The 14,584-nt window shown below is 38.8% G+C and overlaps 1 protein-coding gene across 1 annotated transcript; it reads left to right on the top strand.

Annotated features, from left to right (window-relative positions):
* The first annotated feature begins 2,436 nt into the window (after positions 1-2,436).
* On the top strand, positions 2,437-4,926 carry LOC149214563 (uncharacterized). Its single transcript, XM_089389434.1, has 3 exons — positions 2,437-3,732; positions 3,874-4,452; positions 4,573-4,926. Exons 1-3 carry the CDS (start codon positions 2,437-2,439, stop codon positions 4,924-4,926), a joined length of 2,229 nt encoding a protein of 742 aa, XP_089245560.1.
* Positions 4,927-14,584: the final 9,658 nt, after the last annotated feature.

Raw genomic sequence — 14,584 nt, 5'->3', positions numbered from 1 at the left:
CAGAACTGGTAAGTATGATCATGACTCGGTAATTTGTGTATGCTGTCGAATTATGTAAAGGTTATGACTGAGCAGGAAACTGCGAATGAATTAGAGAAAGTAATTTCTAATAAGAAAGTAAAAAGAACCTGAATTAGGTTGAAAACATATCTCTGTGAGAACGAAAAACCTCTGCTCGCTGGTTAGAAGAAAGAACATTCAGGCAGAAAAACGAATAAAACCCAGAACCTAGAGTTAATCACTGACTTTCTTTTGGAAAGAGAATTTTGGGTAGTTGTAAACGGAAAAGATACTATTTTCTGGAAAACAAATATCGTAGTATGTAAAACCCAACAATGATATTACAGAACCCTGTATTATATACTCATGCAGCGAACTCATGTAAACAAAGAAATTGATAATAGGGCGATGAAGTAAATAAACCGTGAACCATTAGTGTAATTATTCCAAACAGTGACTCGTTAAATACAGAGAGTAGTAATATATTGAAGCATGCATAATGGGTTCAGACCAGATTCAAGTCCTGACCCCGTGCCTACGCTCCTAACTCACAGAGGAGCACCATTATGAAATGGTCGGCGGAAGCCGGAAGGGAACGGGGTAGGAAGTCGACGGTTCGTCGCTAAAACAAAAAATATATATATATATATATAAACGGAAATATCAAACCATAAATTTAACCTTAAACACAACATGCAAATTTGGAAATGATAATTTCACTTGAAATAGTGATTTACAGGAGTGCTGTAAAACGGACAAATTTAACGAAAATTCCATTGAATAGCTACAGTCTTGAAACAAAGGAAATATCGGTAATAACCCAGCAAGAACTCTGAAAATCATTACAAAAAATAATACCCACTTTGAAATATATATGTACAATCATTAATCAGCCAAAAGAAAATTACAATAGCTTTAAACCTCTTTAATATGAAGGTTTGCTGTAGGGTTTAACCCTCGGCTCAGTTCTAATTCAATCGTAACAGAAATGCATGTCGCGGCACAGCCGACTGGTCATTGTCGCCGTAGCGGTTTTGGGCGGTAAACAAACAATACCACGGGAAAACCCGAACGGGTTCCCGACTAACCATTTCAGGATAAGAAATTCAGAATAACAATAACGGATACAGTAGCTCGAGTGTTGTCTCGGCAGCATGTCCAGTGCGGACGAAACCCTTTCAGAAACTCCCTTATTACAAGATTTAAGGCGTTGTTCCTCTTACCCGAAAGCGGAAAGGGGATGGAAGGGCAGTGTTTCACCACGCGCTGGTCACGGCACCTGCTTCCTGTACCTGAAACGGAGGAAAACCAGAAAACCATGAGCGAAAACGAGAATCCAATTCTTAGCAAGTAAAAGGAAAGGAAAAAGATAATATTTCAAAGAAATATTGCTGTGAGCTAGGAGGCGCGGTTACCGTGGCCAAGGCTGGCTGGCGGTCCTCCATTTCCACCATGAACAGTATGCAGGAACCAGCACTGTGCCAAGGCTAAACGCCTGAGAACGCTAGGGATCAGAACTCTGCGGAAATGAGCGGTAAGTTGCCAAATGCAAATGAGGGAAACTCTTAAGATTTTTATTTCACACCTGGCTACGATCGACCGTCGATTTGGGAGACTCCATCCCCACCGTCGGTAAAATGGCGCGGACTCCACTGTCACATGGCTCATACGTGCCTTGTACGAGGCGTAATGACCACCTACCGCGTTGGGAACGGGGTAGCAACCTGTAAAGCCTCAGTTAAAGCCAGCTGGCCGGCTCTCACGTTGCACCGTGCCAGGTGGGCATCGTTTGCGGCATACGAATTGCTGTGTTAAGGAGCGGTGACCAGAAAGCGTTCGCCGGAGCCAAACATTTCAACATTATCATAAGTTTAGATATGCCGGAAAAATGTTGGCACAACTAACCACTGCTGTTAACCGGAATTCATAATGACAAATCGTATGACCGCAGGATGAGACTTAAATGAAACTTCAAATCATTTAATCAAACGAAATGGGTAAGTACATTCAGGCGAACCATTGGATCCTTCTCGAGCCAGTGTGTACGATAAACCCAATAATTAATCGAATTATTTATGTTTCAAAGGCATGGTTACACCAAATTTTAATTTCAATCCTGTTCACGTATTTACGATACCATGGATAAAACTAAGGTATAACATTGCCATGTATGTTAAATATTGCGACTACGATTTTACTTGCCATTAAAAATATTCATGTGATGTTACTGTTATATGAGTAAATAATTTTTTTTTTATGTTAGGGGAGTTACAAGTGGTATCAGAGCGAGGTTGCAACTCTGTGACCTCGGGCTAGCCATAACTGAGAAACTGACATGATTAATTGAATTAATGAGCAAGTAAGGATTATTCCATGATATATTGCATGTAACATCTGTGGAAAGAAAAACTAATCTTCTGAACAGGTGACAGCAAAATGAGGAGAACGAGCACTGCTCCTCATGGAAATGTGGACAGACCAAACAGCGTCAACCACCCTAAGGGAAATCCTGAGATTTGGGTGCAGCTAGGGGAGGAGACACGCAGCACCAACTTGACCATACTGGAGACAGTTCAAGAGTTGAAGAACGAGATGGCTCGTTTACGAGAGGACAATACCAGATTGACCATGGAACAGGAAAGGATTCTGAAAAGTTTATCAGATAAACAAAACCAGCACCAGCCTAACCCCAGTCCGGAGCAAAAGCATGTATCAGAAGAACCAGATTACCATACTGATCAGGACGAAACAGAGGGCAGGGCGGAGGCTCGAGGTGAGAAATCTGACAATGCTTCTGAGCATCAAACCTCAAAAAGGCAGCGGATAGAACTACAAGGAGAGTTTCGGAAGATTAAGCCGCCGCATTTTGATGGGGAGTCCGAGGAGGCTGCGGAAGCCTGGCTAATAAACATGAACAAATATTTCCAAGTTTACGAATATGACCACCATCTTAAGGCACGGCTGGCTATTTTCCAGCTACAGGCCAAAGCTACATTATGGTGGGAGGAAGTTAAGATAGTGCGGGGAGTGAGCGAACAGGATATAACTTGGGAAATTTTTCAGAAATACTTCAAGGAGAAATACTTGACTGAACGCTTTTACGATGAAAAAGCACGGGAATTCCATGATCTGCGACTTGGGCAGCAGACCATGGACGAATTCATTACCAAATTTACATCCCTGCTCCGCTACGTACCGTATATTCGGGAGGAAAAGGCAAAAGTGCAGCGGTTTGTTAGCAGTTTACCCCAAACAATGCGGGAAAGGATTGAATTTGATAACCCGAAGACCATGGATGAAGCGATTCGGAAAGCTAGAATATGCTATCAGCAGAATAAACAAAGGGGAGATAGCTCTGGAAAGTGTTGGGTGGATAGAAAAGGCAGCAGAACCACCATGGGAATTAAGGGAACCCGAGGTAGTTTCAGCAAAGGAGGTTCAAAAGGGCCCAACAGTAGGAGTCAGTCTAGAAATCAGCTCAGAATGAAACCACCTAATGAGCCCAGATATAGCGAGCAGCCGGGCAGAAGTGATAATGAGGGGGCAGTTAGACCGCCAGTACAATGCTGGGGTTGTGGTGGGCCACATTATATCAAGAACTGTCCTCACCGAAAGGGTAGTGATCAGGTGTCCCAGGTTTATGAAGCTTCTACAATAGGTGATGTGGCTCGGTCCATACCAAGAATAAATGCTGCTCTCGAGGACCGTCAAGCTGATTACCAGCCAACGATGGTAGAGTTCGAAGGTAAGATTTTTGATCGAACTGTTTCTGTTTTAGTAGACCCAGGAGCTACATTAAGTTATGTTAGCCCCAAAATAGTGGAAAGCTGTAATTTACAATCTGTTAAGTTTAAGAGTCCATGGTTGGTTCAGTTAGCCACCGGGGCCAAAAGGCGGGTGCTGGCCAAGGTCAGCAACTGTCCATTAAAGATAGCTGGACAGACAGTGACAACGGAATTAAATGTACTTCCTCTCAGCTCCTATGATGTGTTGATTGGAATGGATTGGCTGGAAAGGCGGTGGTCCATAATAAACTGCAAAACCAAGACAATCTCCTATCGAGATGAAATGGGAAATGAACAGGGAATTCAAGGTATTCTGAAGCCAGTTCAGATTCGACCAATTACTGCCTCACAACTGGCTAAATGCATCCGGAAAAAGTGTCAAGTATATGCAGTTCAAGTGGGTCATGCAAAATCTGAGGATAAAGATAATGCACTGGAAAACATACCGGTAGTACAAGAATTCGCAGATGTGTTTCCTGAGGAAATACCAGGATTGCCCCCTAAAAGAGATTTGGATTTTACTATAGAACTGGTGCCTGGGGCAGCCCCAGTGTCTCGAGCACCATACCGGATGAGTGTGCCAGAATTAACTGAATTAAAGATGCAGCTGCAAGAGCTGTTGGACAAGAAATACATCCGTCCCAGTGTATCTCCCTGGGAAGCCCCAGTACTGTTTGTTAGGAAGAAGGATGGAACACTCTGTATGTGCATAGATTATCGCCAGCTGAATAAATTGACAGTGAAAAACAAATATCCACTACCCCGTATCGATGAACTGTTCGATCAGGTGAAAGGGGCGACGATATTTTCAAAGATCGATTTGAGATCTGGTTATCATCAAATCAGAATTAAGGAAGAGGATGTAGCCAAAACTGCTTTTCGAACCCGTTATGGACACTATGAGTTCGTGGTACTACCTTTCGGGTTGACCAACGCACCTGCAACGTTTATGTGCCTGATGAATAGTGTTTTCCATCAGTATTTGGATAAATTCGTTTTAGTTTTTATTGATGATATACTGATATACTCTTGGAATATTAAAGAACATGAAGAGCATCTCAGACTTGTGCTGCAGACTCTACGGGAACATCAGTTATATGGGAAATTTAGCAAATGCGACTTTTATAAAAAGCAGATCTAGTATCTGGGGCACATCATCACCAAGGAAGGCATTGCTGTAGACCCTGAAAAGATTAAAACCATAATGGAATGGCCAACACCAAAAGACGTGGCTGATATCAGGTCTTTCATGGGGCTGGCTGGATATTATAGGCGGTTCGTGGAAAATTTTTCCAGGATTGCATACCCCATCACCTCCTTGCAAAAGAAAGGGAAAGTCTTCAAGTGGACAGCGGAGTGTCAGCAGAGCTTTGAGCGACTTAAACACTTGCTCACTACTGCACCTGTGCTGAGCATTGCAGACCCGGAAAAAGATTATGTAGTCTGCACGGATGCCAGTAAAGAAGGTGTAGGGGGGGTGCTGATGCAAGAGGGGAGGGTGATCGCGTATGAATCCAGAAAATTGAAGGAACATGAACAGAAGTATTCAGCCTATGATCTAGAACTCACTGCTGTTGTACATGCATTGAGAATGTGGCGCCATTATTTGGTGGGAAGAAATTTTTTATTGATGACAGATCATCACAGCTTAACTAGCTACTTAAGTCAACCAACTTTGAATGCTAGACAAGCTAGGTGGGTGGACTTTTTGGGCAGTTTTGATTTTGAAATCAAACACTTAAAAGGGAAAGAGAACCGGGTGGCAGATGCGTTAAGCCGAAAAGCGCATTGTCTTTATGAAATTGGTCTTAGTGAAGGACGGTCTACCCTTAGCAAAGAAATTATAGAGGCAGCTGAGGAAGATCAAATCTACCAGCAAAAGAAACAGCTTGTGCAGAATTCAAACACCCATATCATGCAACAAGGTTATGAGTTGGACGCGGCAGGCCTTTTACGTTACAAGAAAAGAATATGTGTACCCGACCAGGGTGATATTAAGAGGAAAATTCTGGATGAGAATCATAAAAGTCCTTATGCGGGACACCCGGGATATCAAAAGTTAATCACTTTGCTTCGAAAGGAATATCATTGGCCAGGCATGAAAAGGGACGTAACGGAATATCTGGCACGATGCATAGAATGTCAGCTAATTAAAGCTGAACATCAACACCCCGCGGGTTTGTTACAACCATTACCCATACCAGAATGGAAATGGGAAGTTATTACCATGGATTTTATTACAGGGTTACCGAAGTCTAAGAAGAGCAATGACTCTATTATGGTTGTAGTGGACAAACTCAGCAAGACAGCCCACTTCATACCGGTACAATCTACGTATCGTGCAGCCCAAATCGCAAATGTTTTTATGCAGAATATATTTAAGCTCCATGGGCTGCCAAAGACTATAATATCCGATCGCGATGTCAAATTTACATCAGCATTTTGGAGGACCCTGTTTGAAGGTCTGGGAACTCAGTTAAATTTTAGCACTGCATACCATCCGCAGACTGATGGACAGACTGAACGGGTAAATCAAGTGTTGGAGGACATGTTGAGATCGTATGTGATGCAACAACCCACTCGGTGGGAAGAGTATTTGCATCTAGTGGAATTTGCTTATAATAATGGATATCATGCATCTTTACAGATGAGCCCCTTTGAGGTACTTTACGGCAGGAAATGCCGCACGCCATCCAGTTGGAGTGGACCGGAAGACAGACTCGTGTTGGGTCCTGAAATGTTAAAAGAGATGGAGGCAATGGTTAAGAGGGTGCGGGTTAACTTAAAAGTGGCTCAAGACAGACAGAAGAGTTTTGCAGATCGTAAAAGGACCTTTAAGGAATACCAAGTGGGGGAACATGTATATGTTAGAATTCGAGCGAGGAGAAGTGCTTTACAATGGAATGGGTGTGCCAAATTGGCACCCCGTTTCTGTGGGCCTTTTCAGATTTTAGCTCGAGTGGGGCCGGTAGCTTATCAGCTAGCCCTACCTAGCCATATCCGGGTCCATAATGTCTTCCACGTGTCAGTTTTAAAAAGATATGTCTACGACCCTAAACACATAATTAGCTGGCAGGACATACAGGTATGTGAATGCTGTGAGAAGCTTAAATTGCAAGTATTTGCCAGGAAAACACTGACCAGGTTGTTGTGTGTTTCAGGTGGAACCGGAAGGAGAATTTCTAGTCGAGCCGGTGAGCATACTAGATCGGAGAAGGGTCGTGCTGCGGAAGCGAGTCATCACCCAGGTTAAAGTGCAATGGCAGCACTTTGGGCCAGAAGAGGCCACCTGGGAGGATGAACAGAGCATGAAAGTAAATTACCCCGAACTGTTTATGGGTGAACAACATCGGGACGATGTTGAGCTTCAGGAGGGGGAGATGTAACGCCCCAGTTAATTGCTAGTGTTTAAATTAAAAACAGTAAATTTAACTATTGTTTATAGTTATGTTGGTAAAACTGGATAATTACTATTGTGGTTACTGTTTCAATTAAATATAGTTATAATTGCTTGGTACCAAGGAGTATGGCTTGGTAATAAACCAACTGCTAATGATTATAGAGTTTCCTCTTCAGAGGGGTATTAGAACCAAAATGTGACATCTGTCAGAAAGGGTAGAAACCCTAACTACTTCAGATGGCGGTTGAGTCTCATAGAGGAAAAGAGGTTGCTACGTCTGGTAAGGACCAGATAGCAAGGCTTGTGAGAAGTGCCATTGGGCAGCAAACGCTATGTCTGGTAAGGATCAGATAGCGTATGTTGGGAAGCAGAGAGCTCCCTGAAACTGCTATGTCTGGTAAGGACCAGATAGCGTAACACTGGCGGTGCCAGAAGACTGTAGACAGCAAGAATCTTGCAGGTTGCTTGGGGGTGGAAGGTCGAGAAGGACCCTCCTACGGTCGGGAGGTTTGACAAGCACATTACGAGGTTTGCCTCGGAACAGGTATGTATGATCATGACTCGGTAATTTGTGTATGCTGTCGAATTATGTAAAAGTTATGACTGAGCAGGAAACTGCGAATGAATTAGAGAAAGTAATTTCTAATAAGCAAGTAAAAAGAACCTGAGTTAGGTTGAAAACATATCTCTGTGAAAGAACGAAAAACCTCTGCTCGTTGGCTAGAAGAAAGAACAGACAGACAGAAAAACGAACAAAACCCAGAACCTAGAGTTAATCACTGACTTTCTTTTGGAAAGAGAATTCTGGGTAGTTGTAAACGGAAAAGATACTATTTTCCGGAAAACAATTATCGTAGTATGTAAACCCAACAATGATATTACAGAACCCTGTGTTATATACTCATGCAGCGAACTCATGTAAACAAAGAAATTGATAACAGGTCGACGAAGTAAATAAACCGTGAACCATTAGGGTAATTTTTCCAAACAGTGACTCGTTAAATACAGAGAGTAGTAATATATTGAAGCATGCATAATGGGTTCAGACCAGATTCAAGTCCTGACCCCGTGCCTACGCTCCTAACTCACAGAGGAGCACCATTATGAAATGGTCGGTGGAAGCCGGAAGGGAACGGGGTAGGAAGTCGACGGTTCGTCGCTGAAACAAAATATATATATATATATATATATATATATATATATACAACGGAGATATCAAACCATAAATTTAACCTTAAACACAGCATGCAAATTTGGAAATGATAATTTCACTTGAAATAGTGATTTACAGGAGTGCTGTAAAACGGACAAATTTAATGAAAATTCCATTGAATAGCTACAGTCTTGAAACAAAGGAAATATTGGTAATAACCCAGCAAGAACTCTGAAAATCATTACAAAAATTAATACCTACTTTGAAATATATATGCACAATCGTTAATCAGCCAAAAGAAAATTACAATAGCTTTAAACCTCTTTAATATGAAGGTTCGCCGTAGGGTTTAACCCTCGGCTCAGTTCTAATTCAATCATAACAGAAATGCATGTCGCGGCACAGCCGACTGGTCATTGTCGCCGTAGCGGTTTTGGGCGGTAAACAAACAATACCACAGGAAAACCCGAACGGGTTCTCGACTAACCATTTCAGGAAGAAATTCAGAATAAAAATAACGGATACAGTAGCTCGAGTGTTGTCTCTGCAGCATGTCCGGTGCGGACGAAACCCTTTCAGAAACTCCCTTATTACAAGATTTAAGGCGTTGTTCCTCTTACCCGAAAGCGGAAAGGGGATGGAAGGGCAGTGTTTCACCACGCACTGGTCACGGCACCTGCTTCCTGTACCTAAAACGGAGGAAAACCAGAAAACCATGAGCGAAAACGAGAATCCAATTCTTAGCAAGTAAAAGGAAAGGAAAAAGATATTATATCAAAGAAATAATGCTGTGAGCTAGGAGGCGCGGTTACCGTGGCCAAGGCTGGCTGGCGATCCTCCATTTCCACCATGAACAGTATGCAGGAACCAGCACTGTGCCAAGGCTAAACGCCTGAGAATGCTAGGGATCAAAACTCTGCGGAAATGAGCGGTAAGTTGCCAAATGCAAATGAGGGAAACTCTTAAGATTTTTATTTCACACCTGGCTACGATCGAACGTCGATTTGGGAGACTCCATCCCCACCGTCGGTAAAATGGCGCGGACTCCATTGTCACATGGCTCATACGTGCCTTGTACGAGGCGCAATGACCACCTACAGCGTTGGGAACGGGGTAGCAACCTGTAAGCCACAGTTTAAGCCAGCTGGCCGGCTCTCACGTTGCACCGTGCCAGGTGGGCATCGTTTGCAGCATACGAATTGCTGTGTTAAGGAGCGGTGACCAGAAAGCGTTCGCCGGAGCCAAACATTTCAACGTTATCATAAGTTTAGATATGCCGGAAAAATGTTGGCACAACTAACCACTGCTGTTAACCGGAATTCATAATGACAAATCGTATGACCGCAGGACGAGACTTAAATGAAACTTCAAATCATTTAATCAAACGAAATGGGTAAGTACATTCAGGCGAACCATTGGATCCTTCTCGAGACAGTGTGTAGGATAAACCCAATAATTAATCGAATTATTTATGTTTCAAAGGCATGGTTACACCAAATGTTAATTTCAATCCTGTTCACGTATTTACGATACCATGGATAAAACTTAGGTATAACATTGCCATGTATGTTAAATATTGCGACTACGATTTTACTTGCCATTAAAAATATTCATGTGATGTTATTGTTATATGAGTAAATAAATTTTTTTTTTATGTTAGGGGAGTTACACTATATGAGATAGGTTACTGAAGCTTATAAACCTAATCCTCGAAAATGGAATTATAATGGTTAATAATCCAAAATCAGGAGAAATATAACAATCTTATGACATCCCCATAGTTCGAAGTATGTGAAAGTCTTTCCCCATAAGAAAACTATGGTAAGGTTGCAAAACAACTCTGTGTTTTTTTATTAAAGTGAATTCAATTTAATCATGTCAGTCCCCAATGCCTGAGAAGTCATTTCTTAATATCTGAGATATATGCATTGTAATGCCAATTGGCATTATGTTAGCAAATTTTCCTTTAATTAGTTAAAAAAGATGAGATAATTCCTCTCAGCATTGGAATTATGCTATCAAACTTATAATATAGTAATTAGAGAATCATCGTAATATAATAATCAGACTCGTGCTATAACAAATATACAATAATACTTTTACATTAAAACATACAATAAAATGATTACCTATAGCAAACCTCCACAACCTCATATGGATTTTCAGAGATGGATGGTTTAGATTAAAGATATTGGAATAATATTTTTAGAAATCAGATAAATAGCAGCCAGGTACTATCAATCAAATATCTAAATTAATATTTCAAACTCTACAATTCACTGATTGTACAAGGTTGACCATTATTATTTATAATTCGTTTGGAAATAGATCATAATATGCATAAGCAAGAGCAAAAGATTCCGCATCGGCATTGATCGAGAGCGAAGCCAATTTGACCTTTGTTGGAATAAAAGGAAACCCCAATACGCCGTTGCTGAATATTCCCCATGATAGATAGATCAGAGTCGGTGAGCACGAAGGAAAAATAATGAGTGCCCATGGTATCCACTAGAACCAGATAATTATTAGTCGGAAGAGAAAAACTCTCCCCGTTGGAGAAGTGGAAGTCCACTCCGGGAAACATCACAAATGACAACCATAGATATATTTCAGACGAACCATATTCTGGGAATAATCCACCCTCGTTGTCCATTTATATAAATATTAAAATTCAACCCGGGTACATCCACTTGGGGATTGATATAGAGACATTTTCGGCAAACAAAATTTTAAAAAATTGCATCAAGATTGCATCCCTCTCATGACTTTATATTATTTATATTATTTTATAGATAATATAGATAATGGTTTATCTATATATATAATTTTATTTTTAAATAAATAAATAAATTTAACCTTATAAAATAGTTTAATTATGTAATTATTTTAAATACTATAATAATAAAGATTTAGTTTTTTCATTACTTTATAGACATTATTATTGTTGTTATATGTAAATTGTTGACATTAAAATAATTTAGTGAAACATTGAGATATTTTATTTGTAGATTAGATTGTCCACATCAAAACTTTTTTTCCTACTGACATATTTTTAAATATATTTCAATATTATTTTTAATTTTTTTAATTTCAAATATTTTTTCTCTTTGTACAATGAAATATTTTATTGTGATTCATATATATAATTATGTGTGTATCATATCTCCTTTGTATTCATATTGGGTTATAGTATCAACAACCAATAAAGCTAGCACAAGTGAAAGTAAGTTTTATAATAATTTAAAGTAAAACTAACCAAATATATATATTTGATTTTTCTCTCATTATGGTTAACATTATTTTTTAATTTAAAGAAATTTTTATTTTTATTTTAAAAGTGACACATGTCAACTCCATGTTGAGAACAAACTTAATTACACATTTCCCTCATACCGGGCAGGTTGTAGACTGAGCCTCTTGACTCAATGATGCTTGAAATGTTTTTTATTTCCCCCGAAGAAATGATACTATGCTATAACAATAAAAAAAAATCATTTTTCAATCACTTTATATAATATATAAACAATTTTTATTAATAATAATGGTTTTATTATTAACAACCATATATAATAAGTTAATTATTCACATTAAATAATTTAGTTAACATAATAATTGAGATATTTTATTTATGGATTACATTGTCCATATTTTTTTTCTATTAATACATTAAAATAAATTAGTTGACATGGATATTAAAATGTTTATTTATACATTCAATAGAAATATGAAAAAATAAATAACATCAAATTTATTTTGTTTTTTATTTTAATTACTTCAAAGGAATTTAAAAATTGATATAAAATTTTCTTATTTCATATAGACATGAAAATATTTTATTTATATCTAAGAGTGAGAGTGAAAACCAATAAAGCTAGCACATTCAGAGGGAGACTACTTGTAATAATGTTTTTAAGTAAAACTAACCAAATATATATCTTTGATTTTTATTTTGATTATTCCTAACATCATTTCTTAATTTCAAGAAAATATATATATATATATATATATATATATATATATATATATTGGACAGGTGTGTATAGACTAAATTACACATAGATATGTTGTAGAATAAGAATGATGGCTCAAAAATCAAAATTCCTCAAACCCACATCCATAAATTAAATACATACATCTATGAAAGTAATTATAAATATAATATATCTATAGTTTAGTTTTTTCATCACTACCATCCATCATCATCAAGAGTCTTATCGGCTAAATGGAAAGTGGTATTTGATATCTTGTCTTTTTCTAAATTCATCATCAACTTTTTATATTAATTAAATTCAGATTAAATTCTTTGTTTAATGAATTTTTGGTATGCAGGATCAAATTTAATCTCAAATGACAAATATTAATATAAAATAGTATATATATATATATATATATATAAGTTTGGTAGATCCTTTCTATTCCCTTTAAAAAACAGAGAGGTTTTACATCCATATCCAACATGATCCGATGACCTCATCCTTCCCACTGCGAAACCATCAACCTTCTGATTGGGAAACGAGGTTTGTTGGTCATATGACTGCATTATATGCCAACCAAAATCTGGAGATCCTGAGAATGTCCAACAAATCTATATAAACTCGATTTTCTTTAATTCTCCTATTAACTATATAACTATAACAAAATAAAAAAAAATGTGAATCGGTACTTGATACATATAAAAATTTAAGAAAGAAAACTATGCAGATCATACTTTTACTCATCACACGAGTCTATCAACACTCAGCCTTTTGCACTAGATCGTGATAGTTCAGTTTGAGGAAGGAAAGGGATATTCTTCTCTATAAGGCTAAGGCAAGCATTTTGTTGTTGAATCTGACGTTGGATAAGTTGAAATTCCATGTGGATCTCCTTAAATTATATTCTTGGCTTGGATGTCCATGTAGTGGAGGTAGTCAAATCTTTTTCCACAATGTTTTCATCATTTAGTATAGATACATTGTCTGTTGAAACTAGGTGTACCAACCTCTGGAATGGCTTGGGTCCTTCACAAGATCCTACTCTTCATCCATCTCCAACTCTATTTTCTCAGCTTATTGTCATTCTCCCATGTTGATATTAATTAACGAATCTAAGGTTACATATTGGCTTGGTAGACCTAGGATACCTCTTGAATTAAGTCTATTATATTTCGATAACCCCGATCCCTCACCGGCCATGGTTGTCACTAACGTCTACCACTCCCCTATCCATGACCCTAACTCTAGTCACGACCTCTACATGAATTGTTCCCTCTTCTCAAGGAGGGTTGCACCATAAGATTATGTTTCAGACCAGAAATATGAAATAGAAAAAAATACTCAGATGCCAAGACTGCTACCATAGAGGACCTTGTCCTAATTGGAGACCAACACATAGGAAGATGGCCTAGCGTAGGGTGCCAACAGATTCGAGGAAGATTTGACCCTATGCAAGAAATACAATAGTATACAATAGGAAAATAAGCATTAAGCCAATTAGATGAATTTTCTCCCACCTCATTGTCATGGGCTCGATGAAACAAGACACCAACAATGATCCAAAGATCACAAAAACGTATTGAACTAGGGACTGTCAACAATTCCAGGTTTACCTTCTCAAAACTACCGCATTATTATTCCATGTAAATGGTTTATTAGAGAAAATAGAGAATGAACGAAAGCCCCCATGCAAAAGATACAAAAAGAAATCTAGAGTGCATTCTGATAATGCATGCACATCAGGGAAAGCCTAATTCCATAATAGAGAGAGAGAGAGTTCGAAAATACTCATACAACCCAGCAAAATAAATGTCTCTTGCCTCCCATACTTTTGAGGAGGTTTTGTCATTATCTCGCAACACCATCTTAGAAACAACCATCCATAGTATTATGATGTAGGAAATGAGAAAAGCGATAAGGGTATTCACAAAGCAAAAAAAAATTTCATACCCATAGTTGTCGCTTACAAAGTGACGAATGACATCATCTACACCTGGGTGACTGACGTGGTAAGTCACCTTCACTATCACCCTGAAAATTTATGGAGAACTAGCTTTAAGACATGCAAGTGAGACTGGATTCTTTCCATAAAACCCCAAGGACATACCTTCTGATTGATGCTAGCACCACATGTTCATTGTAATAACACTCCTTCCCACCTTATGTGTGGAGGAGTACATGTGAGGGCTGCCATCCGACCACCCACCGTCCCATCTCATAACTCCTCTAAGCATTGCATATATCCCACAAGTTCCCTCTCTTCGATTCTCAC

Source organism: Pinus tabuliformis, chromosome 1_1 (assembly GCF_031772625.1).
Source record: "Pinus tabuliformis cultivar Carrire ecotype Pingquan chromosome 1_1, CPIR1, whole genome shotgun sequence".
NCBI lineage: Eukaryota > Viridiplantae > Streptophyta > Pinopsida > Pinales > Pinaceae > Pinus > Pinus tabuliformis.
Note: the sequence above shows the minus strand (reverse complement) of the source record. Positions and strands in the feature narration are given on the sequence as shown.